At 38.1% G+C, this 17,729-nt stretch overlaps 1 protein-coding gene across 3 annotated transcripts in view; it reads left to right on the forward strand.

The window, feature by feature from the left end:
* The window catches only part of ESF1 (ESF1 nucleolar pre-rRNA processing protein homolog), an 88,781-nt gene extending 73,492 nt beyond the window's left edge, over positions 1–15,289 (forward strand). The window contains exons 12-15 of one of the 3 annotated variants that reach the window (XR_002824103.1): positions 6,295–6,371; positions 7,765–7,917; positions 13,012–13,991; positions 14,084–15,288. Coding sequence is in view for 2 of the 3 variants with exons in the window: in XM_023731429.1 (XP_023587197.1) it covers positions 6,295–6,371; positions 7,765–7,917; positions 13,012–13,305 (524 nt within the window). In the remaining variant the exon portion in view is untranslated. Of the gene's footprint in view, positions 1–6,294; positions 6,372–7,764; positions 7,918–13,011 lie in introns of all 3 variants that reach the window. The other 2 variants (XM_023731429.1, XM_023731430.1) reach the window with 2 other exon arrangements.
* The last annotated feature ends 2,440 nt before the right edge of the window (positions 15,290–17,729 follow it).

Consider the following 17,729-nt stretch of genomic DNA (forward strand, 5'->3'; position numbering starts at 1 on the left):
TTCGTTGAGCTTCTTGGATGGTCAGCTTTTCATCTTTCATGATATTGGCGAAGTTTTCTGTCAGCAGTTCTTCAGTGATCCTCTCTGTGTTTTCTGTTTCTTCCCCCTGTTTTGGAACTCTGATCACTTGCACATTTTTGCTTTTGATTGTATCCCACATAATTCTCAGGGTTTCTTCATTTTTCTTCATTCTTCTTTCTGATTTTTCCTCAGAGTTGTATCCAAGTGTTTGTCTTCAATTTCACTGATCCTGTCTTCCATTGTTTCAGACCTGCTCCTCAGCCCTTCTATGACACCGTCCATTTCTGCAATCTTGTTTATCTTTTGGATTTCTGTTATTTTCGTATAATTTCTAGTTGTGAATTTATTTTAGCATTTTGTTCCTGTATTATTTTCTTGACTTCTTCCATTTTTTAGTTTGTATTTTCCATGAATTTGTCTGCCTTTTCCATGAATTTGTCTACTTTTTCCTCATTTTTGTCTGCTTTTTGCTTCAACTCTTGGATAATTCTGAATATTATTTCCCTATCAGTTAGGTCTAGTGCCTTTTCTTCTACTGGAAAGTCATCTGGTGTTTTATTTTGGATGCCTACTGGAACTATCTTGTCCTGTTTTTGTAAATATTTTGATATTGTCTGGTGTCTTGGGGGCATTCAGTGGTTATTTTCCTCGTTTATTGATTGTAGATTTGTTTGTTTCGTCCTGCTTATTTGTTTTATTTGGTTATGTCTGAGCAAGCAGGGTGTGAGTTCTTTGTTGTTTGCTTCTCTGTGGGCATGACACTTTTCACCTCCTTCTCCAATGGGCAGGGTCAGTCACTCAGGTACGGTACAGCAGGGCAGGTCCAGCTGAAGGGGAGTTGCTGGGATGGGTTGTTTGTGGCACGTACCAGGGCTGACAGTGCGGACTGGGAATCAGTGCAGGGCGGGTTCCAGTAGGCTGTGCCTGTGCTGCTTGGGAGTGTGATGTTCATCGCACGGTGCAGGTAGGCAGGAAGGAGGGGGTAGATTGTGATGTGTGGAGCTAAGATGGGTATGGGAAAGATGAGAGACAGGAGAGAGGAACAGGGGCCAAAAACATACACACAAACAAAAAAGAGTGCTAAGAGAACTTGCTATTGGAGTGGAGAGATGAGAGACTGAGAAATGGGGAGAAACAAAAATGGAAAAAGAAAAAGAGTAAAAGAAAAAATGAATAAATTGAGAAACTGGAAATGAAGAAAGACAAAAACGGAATAAGATAGAGCAGAAAACAAAACAAAGAAACAAAAAACAAGAAATGCCCCCAGGGATGTCCCTGTGTGTCTGCACAGAGTAAGGGAGTAGCTTCCAAGCCACGCAGTACAGCCCGGCTAGAAGGGGCTCCGGAGCCGAGAAAAAAAGAAAACAAACAAACAAATCAAAACAGAACAAATCATAACAAACAAAAAAGCCCTGGAGGCCCCACCAGCCTGGCGGCACGGGCCAGGAAGCAGTTTCACAGTTGAGCGGTGTTTCGCAGCCTTTCAGGAAGAAACAAAGATGGCACACGGAGCCAGGTATTTGAGAGGAAGAAGGGGGAGGTGGTGAGAGGTAAGGAAAAAATCTAAAGAAGCAGAAAATGGCAACACCAGCAGCCAACAAAAGGCCCTCAGGGAGCCGTTCAGTGTGGGTAGGGGGAATCCAAGCGACACTGGGTTGAAGCTGGTTCTTCCCAGCCAAGAGACTGTGGCTGCAGGAAGCAGAGGAGGCTCAGTTGGGGTGAAGAAGGGTGGGAGTTGGGAAAGCCTGTATCGCTGGTTACCAGTTGTTCTGTCTCCTGCTGGAAGCTCCGTGAAGCTGCTTTCTCATACACACTGTTCGCTGATCTCCGATAGGAGCCCAAGATGGCAGATCTGTGCTGCGGTAGCTGATAGGGGACCTCTGCATGTATCTCTCCTTGCTCTGTGTTCTTGGTCAGTTTCTTATTCCGTTCGGTGCTTGGCTGAGTTCTTTATCTCTTCATTTGATGCTTAGGGTTTCTGGATTGACGTGTGACTCTGTTTGACTTAGTTTTTCTGATCTTTGCTGCAGAGGGATGGCATGGTGCTTCTGACTATAGCGCCATGTTGCCCAAAAGTCCCAGTCAGTATATACTTTTTGAAACCCCAGAATATGGGGTTTCTTCCTTGCCAAAGGATTCACTGAAAAATAAAAAATAACATTTTAGAGTAGGTACTTTCTTTTCCATAGTACTGAATGTCTGAAAACTTTACAAAGAGAGAAAAAGAATTTTTTTGAAATAAATTCACATGTCCCCTCTTACTATGATCTAGTTAACAGTGAAGAAAGGATCTCTACACATTATTTATCTTTTGACTAAACAGCTCAGTCTAGCACACAGTAAATCCTTTGTGAGCAAAGAAATTTTCATCACACTGAAACTGGATATCATTTTTATCCCCAACCATCTTGGAGATTCTTTTTTTCTCTCGTGTTGCAGTCTTCCTTTCAAGTTTATTTTTATGACTTTTCACCAGGTTGTTACAAAACCCGGAACAGTTCATTGTGGGCTCTTTGAAATTATTTCCCACAGCTGTATGTGAAGATCTTTATCTCCTTTATGTATTAATCACATACAGCCTGATTTTTATGCCTGACACAGAAGGCCCTTCTGCACATTTCACTTTCCCATTCACTTCAAAAGAAGCTCTTGCCTTGAGAGCACAGGAGCAGAGGTAAAAGAGGTGGGTTCAGACCTGAGAGAGTGGAACCTTGATGATACTTACATATTGTGTTTATGTATGCAAATACAAATATAAACGCATACACATATATTAGAAGAGAGAAAAGCTTATAATTTTAAGGTAGATGCATTCCCTAAAAGACATTTGAGATGTGACAAGTAAAAGATACTCACTTTAGGGAGAAGAGCTGCAGACAATATTTCCTCTTGGAAGTTCAAAACAAATGCCTTGGTAGCACTGAGGCGTGAGTCTAGCAGTGGTTTTATACTGGTATGTTCTCTCGGCTGGGATGTCCGCAGGACAGGTCTGCATAATTACAGCAGGGACATGGAGCAGTTTCTGGAGCCTCTCTTGACTTTAGGCTTTGCTTTTCCTTTTATCCCCCATTAACTGCATTATTCAACCACAATTATATGGTCTATGAATTTTACTTTATTTGGCAACAAAATACATTTTAAATTGAAAGGGCTTACTGAATTATACATGTAGAAATTGTTGAGATGGCATATGTTTTGTTACATATGTCTTTACCACAATTAAAAAATTCAAAAGGCTGTTGGAGGGAGTTGACATTTGATAGAGAAGAAGTGCAGTGTGATGGTTAATAGTAGAGAGCCCGAGCCAGAGTGCTTCGGTTTGAATTATATTTCACTTACTAAGACACTAGCCCTGGTGGCACAGTGGTTAAGCACTGGGGTGCTAATGAAAAGGTCAGTGGTTTGAACCCACCGGCTGCTCCATGGGAGAAAGGTGTGGCAGTCTGCTTCGGCAGAAATTACAGCTTTGGAAACCCTATGGGGGGTAGTTCTATCCTGTCCTATAGGGTCACTGTGAGTCAGAATCCATTTGAATGGCAACATTTTTTTTTCCACTAACTAAACCTGAAATAAATTGTTTCTTCAGAGGATTAAAATAAATAATAGAATCTACCTTACAGCATTGTTGTGAGGATTAAATTAGTTGATACATGTAAAGTGAATAGAACAGTACTGCTTTACATAGTAACTGCTGTGTAATTGTTAATCGTTATTACTTTAGAGATCATTGGCTTCTCTGCAGTGGAAGGAACAGGTAGAGCTTATTCAAAGAAGACAATGTAGAGGTTCAGGGAGGATCAACATTGTGCAGTAAGAGTCTAGAGTAACAGAATATGGCTTTGTAGATTCTGAACTTTTTCTCTTCAGGCTAGTCTTTCATACTTAGCAGTCTGGCACCAACTCCCTTTGAAGCCCTCCCATTCCAACAGGCACAAAGAAAAAAAGGAAGAAAAAATATGACATCAGCCCTTTCACCAAGGAATCAGGACATCTTTTATATGTATAGTCTTACTATAATAATGATAGCAAGCATTTATATAGCACCATGTACAAAAACCCGTTGCCATCGAGTCAGTTCTGACTCATAGCAGCCCTGGTCGCTATGAGTTGCTATGAGTATGGTGATAGCGCCATGTGCCAAGCATTAATTAAGCATGTCACACTTAAGGGTTAAATGAAAATTCATTTAGTCCTCACAAAAACCCTATGAAGTAGGTGCTATTATTCTAATCCCTATTTTACAGATAAGGACACGGACACAAACTGCCTCAACTAGAATGTGTAAAACTAGGGTTTAAACCCAGGCCAGCTGCTCCAGAGTCAAGTTCTTCGCTTAACCAGTGCACATTACTTCCTCCCCTTCAGGATGAGAGCATCGTATCTAACGTCTAAGTCCATGTTGATAATTGCATTAATACTTTTTTGCAACAAACTATCCACATCTGCTTTCTTCCTAAAGGAGCTATTGTTTAGTTGATACTTAAATAACTGATTTATTTGCAATGCTGAAGGAAGGATTTCTAGAAGTTCTTGGAAATATATTGTTATTCTTTGGGCAAAAGAGATCTCAAGTAGGCAGTTAGAGTCTGAAGTTGAGGAGTTAGGGCTAAAGATAAAAATAAAGTCAGCAACAAAGAGAAGATGTTTAAAACCATAGGGTTGAAAGAAAGAACCCTGAGAGTTAGCATAGATAGAGCAGAGGTCTGAGGACTGAGCCCTAAGGCCCTCCAATATTTAGAGATCAGGGAAATAAGCAGGAAACAGCAAAGAAGCTCAAGAGTGAATGGCCAAGGAGAAGGAAAGATTAACTGGATGTAGTGGCCACCGTGGTCTAAAACTCCTATGTCCCAAATAAGAACCAATATTGCCATGGCTGGTTAAGAGCTCAGACTGCTAACCAAAAGGTTAGCAGTTCAAATTCACCAGCCACTCCTTGGAAACCAACCCTTCAGGGCAGTTTTACTCAGCCCTGTGGTCACTGTGAGTCGGAATCGACCTGATGGCAGTGGGTTTGTTTTGTTTTGTTTTTGGGTGGGGGGTATAGCTTCTAGGTCCCTGCAAGGGACATGCCACCAGTTAAAAGAGTCACTACATTTGGGGAAGCCTAAAGTTATGGACACCTAGAGTCCTCAGTTCATGCAGTTTTCCAGTCAGAAGCCACTTTACCATGAATATTTTTGTTTGGTAATAGAGCTAGAAGATTAACCTGAAATCAAATTGGTGCTTAGAAAAGGAGAAGGAGTTTTACTAAATCTTTACTTACAGGTCGTGACTGCCATATTGTTATTGCAAAGATAAATTTTGCATTTTGCATATGATTTTTTTTAATGTACGGTTTTAGGAACTTACATATTCAAATCATTTGAGTTTTTTCTTTGCTTATTTCTTCGGTAGTTCCTATGCTAAGAAAATATTTCTTCTACTCCAATATCAGGTAGCTGTTCCCCTGTGTTTTGTCATTGGTTTAGTGTTTATTTTTTATCATTTAACTCTTTATCCCTCTGCATTTTATTTTGCTATACAAAATAAGGTTGATTTTTTTAAATCCAGAATGAAGTAAATACCCAGCACCAGTCATTGAATAATCTCTTCTTTTTCCACTGATGAATGATATTACATTTCATTATATACTAAATCATACTGTTTCATTGTTCTTAGTATATAGGATGGTAATTTTTTGGTTGTTTTCGCTTTGTAGTATATTTTAGTACACTACTATATCATTAGTACACTGGTGTATCAAATCCATCTCATTAATCTTTGTCAAGACTTTACTGAATGGAATTTTACTTAGAATTTCATTAAATTTATATATTATGTCATGAACAGATGTTGAATTTTATCAAATGATTAGTCTACATTTATTGAAACGATCTTACAGTTTTTCTTTTTTTAGTCTGTAGGTAAGGTAAGCTAGCAGTTCAAATCTACCAGGCACTCCTTGGAAACTCTATGGAGCAGTTCTCTTCTGTCCTGTAGGGTCACTGTGAGTCAGAATTGACTTGACGGCAGTGGGTTTGGGTTTAAGTTAAACCATACGCTACTTTCAGAAGAATCTCCTTCTTGATGATATTCATTCTTCCCATCCAGAAGCATTGTATTTATTCCATTTATTTCCATAGTCATCTCTCAGTGATATCTTTTTTCTCCTTTAGGTTCTATACGTTTATTAAGATTATTTCTAGATATCTTGTATTTTTGTTACTAGTATAAACGGATTGTTGCTGATAGTCCTATAATTTTTAACCCTCTTATGTCGGTGCATTGTGCCAGGTGTAAAGAAAAAATCATTGAAATATGCAAAAGATGTCACGTCTCCAGAGGAAGAAACTGAAATAGAAAGTCAAAAGGTAAAAAGTGATCATTGTTACATGTTTAGTGGATAATTGATATGTGTCTTGAAAATTAAGTTTTTCACATGAGTTTGTAGGGTCCCTAATAAGGAAATAACTGATTTTAACAATGAATTTTATTAATCAATTAAAAAACATAAATTTAGCAACTTAATTTTTAAATAACACCTCTTTGCCAAATATCATTTCTCCAACTAATACAAAGTTAAAATTGACTTCAAACCTATGGCATGTTCATTTATGATGAAGAGAAATATATCTTATTGTTTAAAACCCTTAATATAACTGAGACAGAAAATACTATTATTAAAAGTTCTAAAATAATTTTAATTCAATCTGAATCTATCCTGTAATACAGACTTTGCTTTTATGACTTGTTAAATGCTAATTCCTCTCTTTGTTATTGCAAACAGCATACGTATGTAAAGAATTAAAGTCTTTCTTAAAAAGCAGTGAGCCATGTACTTTAATGACCACAAAGGTCCACAGTGCAGAGGTTTTTTTTCCGCTGAGGCAAGAATTGGAGTCTATAATGCCCTAAGGCTGACTGACATTCCAGTCACTGTCAGGGAGTGATCCTGACTGGCCACCTGACACCTGCATCTTAATCTTTTCTCCACTCAATGCATATACAAAATACTCATGAAGTTAATTTCAAAGCAACAGAAAAACTTTCCTTGTTCAAACTGGTTCTAAAAAGAAAGCCAACTGCACATGCCAGTGATGGAAGGGAAAGTAAAGTAAAGCACTTTGAAGTGGTAATATAGGAAGATTCACAAAGGCCTGTGAACCTTCTTTTTTTTCCAGTATACATGATGGTTTACTTGATTCTTCAGGGATCACGTTGAATCCCATGGTCACTAGAAGAAACAGTCATTATGTCACATTTCAGAAACAAATGTTAGGCTCTTGCCTTGATAGAAACGTATCAATATTGAGAGAGTAAATCCAATAAATAAATAAATTCCTTGTTGTGAAAGTACATGTTTGGAGATTTTGCTGAGTTTATCAAAAAATACTACACATTTGCTGGATTTAATGTTATTGTTTAGAAGGACTAAAATGAAAACAAGAAATTTTAATTTGGATACTCTTGTTCACGCAGGCTACTAACCAGTTACACTCAGTGAAACGTGGTCTGCTTTTTAAATACAAGCTTTCACTCCTCTCCTGCTGTCAGTATTGATGTTGCTTCTAAAGAGTATCTGACCACTATACGAAGATCTCTGGGTTTCTTTATGAATTTCGTTAATCCACAATCAGATTACAGATGATAGATGTTACCCTGGAGCATCAGTGATTGAGTTCTCCTTTCCTAGAGTATCTGTACCCCATTCTACTTTGGGGGCAGGAGAGAAATCTTGTATATTTGAACTTCTTCTCTCCACAGGCTGAAATGGCTTTGCTCATGATGGATGAGGAAGAGGAGGAGGGCAGCAAGAAACACTTCAATTACGACAAGATTGTGGAGCACCAGAATCTGAGCAAAAAGAAGAAAAAACAGCTCATAAAAAAGAAGGAATTATTAGAGGATGACTTTGAGGTAACACCAGGGACATACAGCATTAGCTTCTTAAAGCTGGGGTTTAGTCTAAAATCAGCACCTTAGACAAATTGAGTGTAGTTAAAGTTACCCTTGAAAATGTCCCAGAAAAGGCCCAAGTGAGAACCAAAGCTACTATCTTTTAGTCAGTCCAGCATAGCCAATTGGTCCCTCAGGGTGGATTAAGTCACTGTGGCTTTGGTTGAGTACCAGGTGAAGTAGTTGGTATATATTTTGGTAGCCACGTTACACCAAAAAATTTAAGCTTTTAATGTTAGACTCACTCTCTGTATGATGCTCACTCTTGGAAAGGTATGCAGAATTAAGCCCAAATGAGGAATAGCTGGCTTGCGTCACATCAGGTCACACTCACTGTAGAATGACCAGCAAAGTGAATTTTAATTGCTCTATTTCTTGTTTCTATCTCTGACTTCTTTCCCTCTTTTTTGGTGAGTACCTACTCCTAATGTCCACAGAGTCCCTATGCATGAGTTTCAACCCTTTACAGAAAACCTACAAACACTATCAAGAACTGCTTAATGACTTCCAACCATTAGCATGGAAAAACATGGGGGATATTTTGAATTTGCTCAAAGAATGGAGGGAGCATACAGATAACTTGTAAGTAGCGCATAGAAGGTCTATATGATGCCACTCTGCAGCTCCAGTTTATGTGAGTCAGTTCCATTATTCTGCTGTGAACTCTTTGGTGAATTGTTTTTCTTATAAAGAGTTAAAAAGCAAAGAATGACCCAACAACAAAAAATCTGTGGCCCAGACGGCTTCACTGGAGAATTCTACCGAACATTCAGAGAAGAGCTCACACCAGTACTGCTAAAACTATTTCAGACTATAGAAAAGGAAGGATACTCCTGAATTCATTCTGTGAAGCCAACGTAACCATGATACCAAAGCCAGGCAATGACAATACAAAAAAAGAAAATTACAGACCAATATCTCTCATGAATATAGATGCAAAAATTCTCAACAAAATTCTAGCCTATAGAATTCAGCATCATATAAAAAATAATACACCACGACCAAGTGAGATTCACACAGGTATACAAGGATTGTTCAACATTAGAAAATCAAAAGAATCACATGATCATCTCAATCAGCGCAGAAAGGGCATTTGATAAAATCCAACAAACATTCCTGATTAAAACTCTCAATAAAATAGGAATAGAAGGGGAATTCCTCAGCATAATAAAGGGCATCTATACAAAACCAACAGCCAGCATCATTCTCAGTGTAGAGAGCTGAAAGCATTCACCCTGAGAACGGGAACAGGACAAGGATGCCCTTTATCACCACTCCTATTTAACATTGTGCTGGAAGTCCTAGCTAGAGCAATAAGGCAAGAAAAAGAAATAAAGGGCATCCAAATTGGAAGGGAAGAAGTAAAACCATCCCTATCGGCAGATGATATGATCCCATACATAGAGAACCCCCAAGATTCCACAAGAAAACTACTGGAACTAATAGATTCAGCAGAGTAGCAGAATACAAGATCAACATGCAAAAATCAGTTGGATTCCTATGAACCAACAAAAAGAACTTTCAAAAAGGAAATCAGGAAAAGAATACCACTTATAGTATCCCTAAAAAGATAAAACTTAGGAATAAAGCTAATCAGGGACATAAAAGGCCTATACAAAGAAAACTACAGAACACTGTTGCAAGAAACCAAGAGACCTATATAAGTGGAAAAACATGCCATGCTCATGAATAGGAAGACTCAACATTGTGAAAATGTCAGTTCTACCCAAAGCGATCTACAGATATAATACGATCCCAATCCAAATATGAACAGCATTCTTTAATGAGATGAAAAAACTAATTATCAACTTTATATGGAAAGGAAAGAGGCCCCATATAAGCAAAATATCACTGAAGAAAAAGAACAAAGTAGGGGGCCTCACACTACCTGATCTCAGAATCTACTATACAGCCATGGTAGTGAAAACAGCCTGGTACTGGTCCAACAATAGACACATAGACCAATGGAACAGAATCGAGAACCCAGATGTAAATCCATCCACCTGTGGTCAGCTAGCTGATCTTTGCAAAGGACCAAAGTCCATTAAATGGGGGGGAAAAAAGTCTTTTTAACAAATGGTGCTGCCAAAACCAGATGTCCATCTTTAAAAAAAATGAAACAGGACCATACTTCACACCATAGTCAAAAACTAACCCAAAATGGATCAAAGACCTAACTGTAAAACCTAAAATGATAAAAATCATGGAGGAAAAAATATGGACAACACTAGGGACCCTAATACATGGCATGACCACAATACAAACCGTAGCAGATAATGCACAAATACCAGAAGATAAACTAGATGACTGGGAGCTCCTAAAAATTACACAATTTATGCTCATCAAAAGACCACCAAAAGAGTAAAAAGAGAACCTACAGACTGGGAAAAAAATTTTGGCTATGATATAGCCGACAAGGGTCTAATCTCTAAAATCTATAGAATACTTCAACACATCAGTAACAAAAAGACAATCCAGTTAAAAAATGGGCAAAGGTATGAACAGACACTTCACCAGAGAAGACATTCAGGCAGCTAACAGACACCTGAGGAAATGCTCACGATCATTAGCCATTAGAGAAATGCAAATCAAAACTACATTGAGATACCATCTCACCCCGACATTACTGGCACTAATGAAAAAAAGAGAAAATAACAAATGCTGGAGAGGTTCCAGGGAGATTGTAACTCTTATGCACTGCTGGTGGGAATGTAAAATGGTACAACCACAATGGAAGATGACGTGGAGCCTACTTAAGAAGCTAAAAATAGAAATACCATATGATCCAGCAATCCAACTCCTAGGAATATATCCTAGAGTAATAAAAGCTGTCACACAAATAGACATATGCACACCCCTGTTCACTGCAGCATTCTTCATAACAGCAAAAATATGGAAACAACCTGAGTGCCCATCAGCAGATGAATGGATAAACAAATTATGGTACATACACACACTGGAATACTACACAATGATAAAGAACAATGATGAATCCGAAAAACATCTCACAATACGGATGAATCTGCAGGGCATTATGGTAAGTGAAGTAAGTCAATCACTACAGGACAAATATCATATGAGACTGCTATTATAAAACACCAAGAAAAGGTTTACACACAGACAAAAGCAATCTTTGATGGTTAGGAGGGACGGGATAGGTGAGGAGGGGAAATCACTAACTAGATAGTAGACAGGTGTTTTCCTCTGGTGACAGGAAAGACAACGCACAGTATAGGGGAAGTCAGTACAACTTGACCAAGGCAAAGCCATAGAAGCTTCCTGAACACATCCAGACACCTTAAAGAAACGAGTGACTGGGGTTGAGGGCTGGGGACCATGATCTCGGGGGACATCTAGGTCATTTGGTGTAACACAGTTCATAAAGAAAATGTTCTATGTCCTACTTTGGTAAGTAGCATCTGGGTTCTTAAAAGCTTGCAAGCAGCCACCTAAAATATATCTATTGGTCCCATCATGTTTGGAGCAAAAGCGAATGAAGAAAACAAAGAAACAGGGAAAATATTAGTTGTAAGAACTAATGGACCACATGAACCACAGCCTCCACCAGCCTGAACCCAAGAAGAACTAGATGGTGCCCAGCTACCACCACCACCAGCTGTGAAAGGGATCACAATAGAGGGTCTGGGACAGAGTGGGAGAAAAATGTAGAACAAAATTCAAATTCACAAAAAAAGACCAGATTTACTGGTGTGACAGAGACTGGAGGAACCCCCGAGACTATGACCCCTGGACGCCCTGCTAACTTATAACTGAAGCCCTTCCTGAAGTCCACCTTTCAGCTAAAGATTAAACAGGCCTATAAAATAAACAAGAACAAACGTGAGGAATGTGCTTCTTAGTTCAGTCAGATGGACAACACCTGCCCAAATCAAAGACAAGAAGACAGGTAGGGACAGGAAAACTGGATGAACAGACACGGAGAACCCGGGGTAGAAAGGGAATGAGGGAGAGTGCTGACACATTGTGAGAATTGCAACCAATGCCACACAATAATTTTTGCATAAATTTTTGAATGAAAAACTAATTTGCGCTGTAAACTTTCACCTAAAACACTAGAAAATTTTAAAAAAGCAAAGAATGACGTGTAATCAAATCTTCTGTTATTACAAATGCCTTCACACATTAATAGTCATGCATGAAAACATTTTTCTCATATGTGGTCCTTAGTATAACTAGGAAAAGCTATTGACCCATATCCAGATGGACTCATTTTTCCCACGGTAATGCTAGGTGGCAGTAAACTATTCTCACTTTCTTGCTGTTCACCGCTGTGCTTGGTAATACTTGAAAGCCCGGCTGAAGTTAAGGTACGCTTTTATATGTAGAACCACCAATGTGTATGTAGTAACAAGATAAATTGGGGGCTTTTATCTGACCAGACCTTGGTCTTTCCCATAAACCCAAAGCAAAACCAAACCCATTGCCATCGAGTCAATTCTGACTCACAGCAACCCTATAGGACAGAGTAGAACTGCCCCATAGGGTTGGCTGGTGGATTCTAACTGCTGACCTTTTGGTTAGCAGCCAAATGCTTAGCCATGCACCACCAGGGCTCTTCTTTCCCATAGTGGTCTTTAAATTCTATAATCTACGAATCATCTCAGTAGCTACTCACTTTTGGTACCAGGGTTAAAATTTAAAACGTACTCAGAATGCAGAGTCTGACACTGCTTTATGCTTTGCATAAAACTCCAGCAGGGAGTGTCACAGGTGGTTTCTTTACGCCAGCCAGAAACAGATTTCTTGTTGTAAGTATTGGGAAGCCCTGCCTTGAAAACTTCCTGGAGTTGATTGTCTAAGTGGCCAGTGTCACCCACTGTAGTTCCTATTCAAGTAGATTGTCATTACATGATAAGAACAGTGTGCTCTTTGCTTGTTTAAGGGATGGGCCTTAAAATTCCATTGAAAATGTGTAGAAAAACAATTTTTTAATGAATGAATGTATTTTATATAATCAAAAATTCCCAGATTTTCTAAATTTCAGCCTGTTTCTGGGCCTTTTGTTTTACTAATTTTTTTTCTTTTGGTTTGCAGGTAAATGTTAAGGATGTACGATTTCAGGCAATGTATACTTCCCACTTATTTAATTTGGATCCCTCAGATCCTAATTTCAAGAAAACAAAAGCTATGGAAAAAATCCTTGAGGAGAAAGCCCGGCAAAGAGAACAAAAAGAAGAAGAATTTACTCAGGCAATAAAGAAAAAAGAGAGTGAGATTCAAAAGGAATCACAAAAGAAGTCTATTGATCCTTCCTTGTCAATGTTGATTAAATCTATAAAAACCAAAACAGAGCAATTTCAAGCAAGAAAAAAACAAAAAGTCAAATAACTGGATTTTGTTTCATTTTGGATTGAGAATAGCTTTCCTGCAGTATACAGAAATGGTTGAAGGCATAGCTTTAGGAAATAAAGCTACCTTTCAAGAATATGAATAAAATCTTATTCTGACCATTGTAAGATATCTCACCATAAATAATCATTGGACCTAACTGTGGATGATCAGCACATTTGTACTGTATATTTCCACAGGTTAATCTAATTAATTCCAGTTATCTGAAATACAGGATTTATAAAATGTTTGTATTTTATGTAGTTCAGGTCATACTAGTAGAAAGTTATGCTAAGTTAGCTTTTTTAAAGACTGTTTACAATTCTATGTAAAAAATATAGCAATGCCCAGTCATAAGTCTGTGTAAGGGTTAGGGACAGTTTGGAAATATGTATATGCAGTACATTAATTTCTCTGACAGCAAGAGACACATTTAGATATCTATTAAAATAATTTATTTTTCTAGCTATAAAGGATGGATGCCAAGAACTTTTTAGTTTGGTCGTGTTTATTACAGTTTGTTTATGAAATTAATTTGTAAATAGAAGTTCAAAATATTTTTGTTACTGTGTATAAACACTGATTTATTTCATTTTATGTACCTCAAATAAACTGCTATCTGGAAAAGTATCTGAAAAATGACTTTAACTCTTTAAGAGGACAACTCCAGGAAACGGCCATTCCAGGTTTGCATGGCTCGTAATTATATTTGAAATGTTTGTGAGCTCTCCATTGGTTTTTCTACTTGTAGTAACAGAAGGTTCTGTCTGTCTTTCAGATTTTTGGAATGCTTGGACGGGTGGATACACTGCTATAGAGTTTAAGGAAATCTTAATTCTTTTTAAAATTAAAATAAAACACAACTTCAAGGCCCTAACGTTTCTTAGGTCTCATCTGGTCTAGGTTTTATATAAACTATTAATGGGCCACTTAGAAGAATTAGGTGTGCTTTATAAGTAAATGAAAATAAAACCAAAATGGTCATTTAAAACACATGATAAGTAGGGTAGCTTCTCAAAGGCAGTAGGAGTTTGGCCAGGTTTGTGTTTCGTAGTTAACTTCACATTTTTCATATAAAAAATTCAAACCTGCCAATGTAGCATAGTTTTTAAAGAGTAAAAGGATGCAAATTCAGAGTGATATCAAAATAATAAGGGTATAAAAACAGTCTCTGAAAAGGTAAAGAAAAAAGCACATTTAAATGGCTCATGATAGCAGTAGGAAAAATGCAGATTATTTAAACTGGAAATTGTGTATTTATTATAAAGCACCGAGATTGTTAGGTTATTCAGTTGAATAAAGAGTGCTCCTAGTGATCCATCTATGTCTTAAAAGTTCTGTTATTAACTGATTATCACTGAAAGGTTGTTTAATCTTAGTATGTTTATGAATATAGTCTATAAGCAATTGTATAATGGTTCATAATACAGGTTTCTCCCACTATCCGAAAATAAGAGCGTTCCTCTAAAACGTTTTGGAAGCTGAAATGGCATAAAGCACAGAAGCAATTACCATTAATTTATATGGGAAAATTTTTTGAGCATTCCCAGACCCAAAAAATAACCTACCAAACCACACCAAGTAACATAAAACCTAAAATAACACTAACATACAGTAAAAGTAGGAATAATATGATAAATACATGGGTTATGTAAAATAATAATAATATGCGTACTGTGTAGTTTCTCTTACCAGAATCGGTAAGACAGCACACTTCATGGCCGAGAGGCGGTGGTGGTGATGAGCGGTAGGCCCGTAGCCTAGCTAGCAATGGCATTGGGGCTGGGTTGAAGGGCTAGGGTTCGAATCCCACAAAAGAGGGAGATTTACGTTAACTGTGTGCCCATGGATGAGTCTTACAGTTAGAGAAATGCCCAGGGGACGTCCAAGTCGGGATGGGATCTCGCGATGCATGGTGTGTTATACGTCACAAGGCATCTGATTGGATATAGCTGGGTCCTTCAATAAGGGTGGAGGAGTTTGAAAGAAGGAGCTCAGGCAAGCCGCTATGTAAAACGGGAGGCGAACATGTTGACCAGACTCTGTTGAGCGTCGCACTTGGTCCAGAGGAGTGAGAACAGGTGTGGCTCTCCAGGAAAAAAGAAAAAAAAAAAGCCGTCGAGTGGATTCCGACTCATAGTGACCCTATTATTTTCACTTTTCGCCTTTTTTCTTTAAAGTGAAAATCCTTTTCAGATTTCTTTCCGTTAGCAAAAACAGCGTAAATGAACTTCTGAAAAGCAAGGGAATACCTATATTTCATTCAATGCAAGGAAGATGTTTGTTCCCTTTAAACTGTTTTATTAATTATAGTGTGACGATTGCTTGTAGTCTGATTTTAAGGTTCCTCTGAAATTGAGCCTATTTTGTTTGGTTGGTTGATTTTTGTTTTTGAGCCCTTTGTAAGTCACTGCATTTAATTGTAAATCTCATTTTACTAGTTAGGCACATGGCTGATTATAACAAATACATTGAGCACTTAAGTTATGCACAGCCCTGGCTCGTTTTTCAGAGAGTTGGTATTTTTTAAGTAGATAAAAATGACAACAGCATAAAGAGGTACTACGTTGTGTTAAATAAATATTCTACAGCAAGAACTCTAGGGCTATTAAATTTTTGCCAGTAGTGAAATTCAGGATAAAAAATAGCTATTGTCACAATCCAGCAATGTGAGGGTAATTTTGATAACTCTTTAAGGCTACAATTATTTCGATTTGGTATGGGGAGGATGTATAGAAAGGTGGACAGAGAATCGATCAGCATTATACCATCTAGCCAAACCAAACCAAACCCACTGCTGTCAAGTGAATTCTGACCCTTAGCGACCCTATAGGACAGAGTAGAACTGCCCTATAGGGTTTCCAAGGCTGTAAAACTTTACTGAAGCAGTCTACCAAATCTTTCTACAGACCAGCTGGTGGGTTCAGACTGCCCACCTTTCAGTTAGCAACCAAGCGCTTTAATCACTGTGCCACCAAGGTCACAAATTACTCAGTACCAGCAAAGTTCTGGTTTCTTAGAAGAATCAAAAGTGTTGGGGACCAGCCTGAGTATCAACTGTATCCACTAGTTCATGCTGTTTTAAAAACTACCCCAAAACATAGTGGCTTGAAACAGCAAACATTTATTCTCATGATTCTTGGGTTGGCCAACTTAGATGAAGGTCGATGGGACACATATCTCGGGCCTCAACTGAGGTGGCTCAAAAAAACTAAAACCAAATCTGTTGCCACCAAGTCGATTCTAACTCACAGCTATCCTATAGGACAGAGAAGAACCACTTCATAGGGTTTCCAAGGAGTGGCTGGTGGATTCAAACTGCTGACCTTCTGGTTAGCAGCCAGGCCATCTCTTATCCTCCATTAGGCTAAGGTTACTAGCTGCAAGAGATAGTAAGCCCCAAAGCTCAAACACTTTTCAAGCCTCTAATATTGCCACATTTGCTATTGTCCCATTGGCTAAAGCAAATTACGTGGTCAAACCCAAATTCATCAGGTAGCAAAGCCACAGTGCAAAGAGATGTGGATACAAGGAGGCATGAACAAATCGGGGGCCATTACTACAGCAATGTACCTTAGGTTTCCTCTTCTGTGGAAAGGGGACTTCATGTCGGTCAATAGAAAACAGGGTTGTTTCCAGTTTTTGGCAATTACGAATGAAGCTGGTATTTATATATAGGTTTTTGTGTGAAACACAGGTTTCCATCTCTCTTCGGTAAATATCTAGGAGTGGGAATCCTGAGTTGTAAGATAAGTATATATTTAACTTTATAAACTGCAAAATTGTTTTCCATAGTGGTTGAACCATTTTGCATTCCTACCAAGAATGTATGTGAATTCTAGTTGTTCCACATCTTCACCAACACTTAATATTGTCAGGGGTTTTTTGTTTGTTTTTTTGTATTTGCTTTGTGTCTTTTGCTATTCTGATAAGTGTGTACTGGTATCTCATTGTGGCTATAATTTGCATTTCCCTAATAATATTGAGCATCTTTTTATAAGTTTATATATCCATATATGTTCTTTAGTGAAGTGTCTGTTCAGATCCTCTACCTATTTTTTTAATTGAGTTGCTTGTTTTTCTATTGTTGAGTTTTAAGAATTGTTTACACATTCTGCTTAGAAGTCCTCTGTTAGATATGTGATTTACAAATGTTTTCTCCTAGTCTGTGGCTTGTCTTTTCATTCTTTTAATAGTACCTTTCACAGAGAAAAAAATTTTTATTTTTATAAAGTCCAATTTATAATTTTTTTGTTTTATGTACTGTTGTTGTCAGGTGCCATTGAGTTGGCTCTGACTCATAGTGACCCTGTGTACAACAGAATGAAACACTCTACTGTCCTGTGCCATCCTCAAAATCATTGTTACGCTTGAGCTCATTGTTGCAGCCACTGTGTCAATCCATCTCATTGAAGGTCTTCCTC

The sequence above is a fragment of the Trichechus manatus genome, unplaced genomic scaffold (genome assembly GCF_000243295.1).
Source record: "Trichechus manatus latirostris isolate Lorelei unplaced genomic scaffold, TriManLat1.0 scaffold00042, whole genome shotgun sequence".
NCBI lineage: Eukaryota > Metazoa > Chordata > Mammalia > Sirenia > Trichechidae > Trichechus > Trichechus manatus.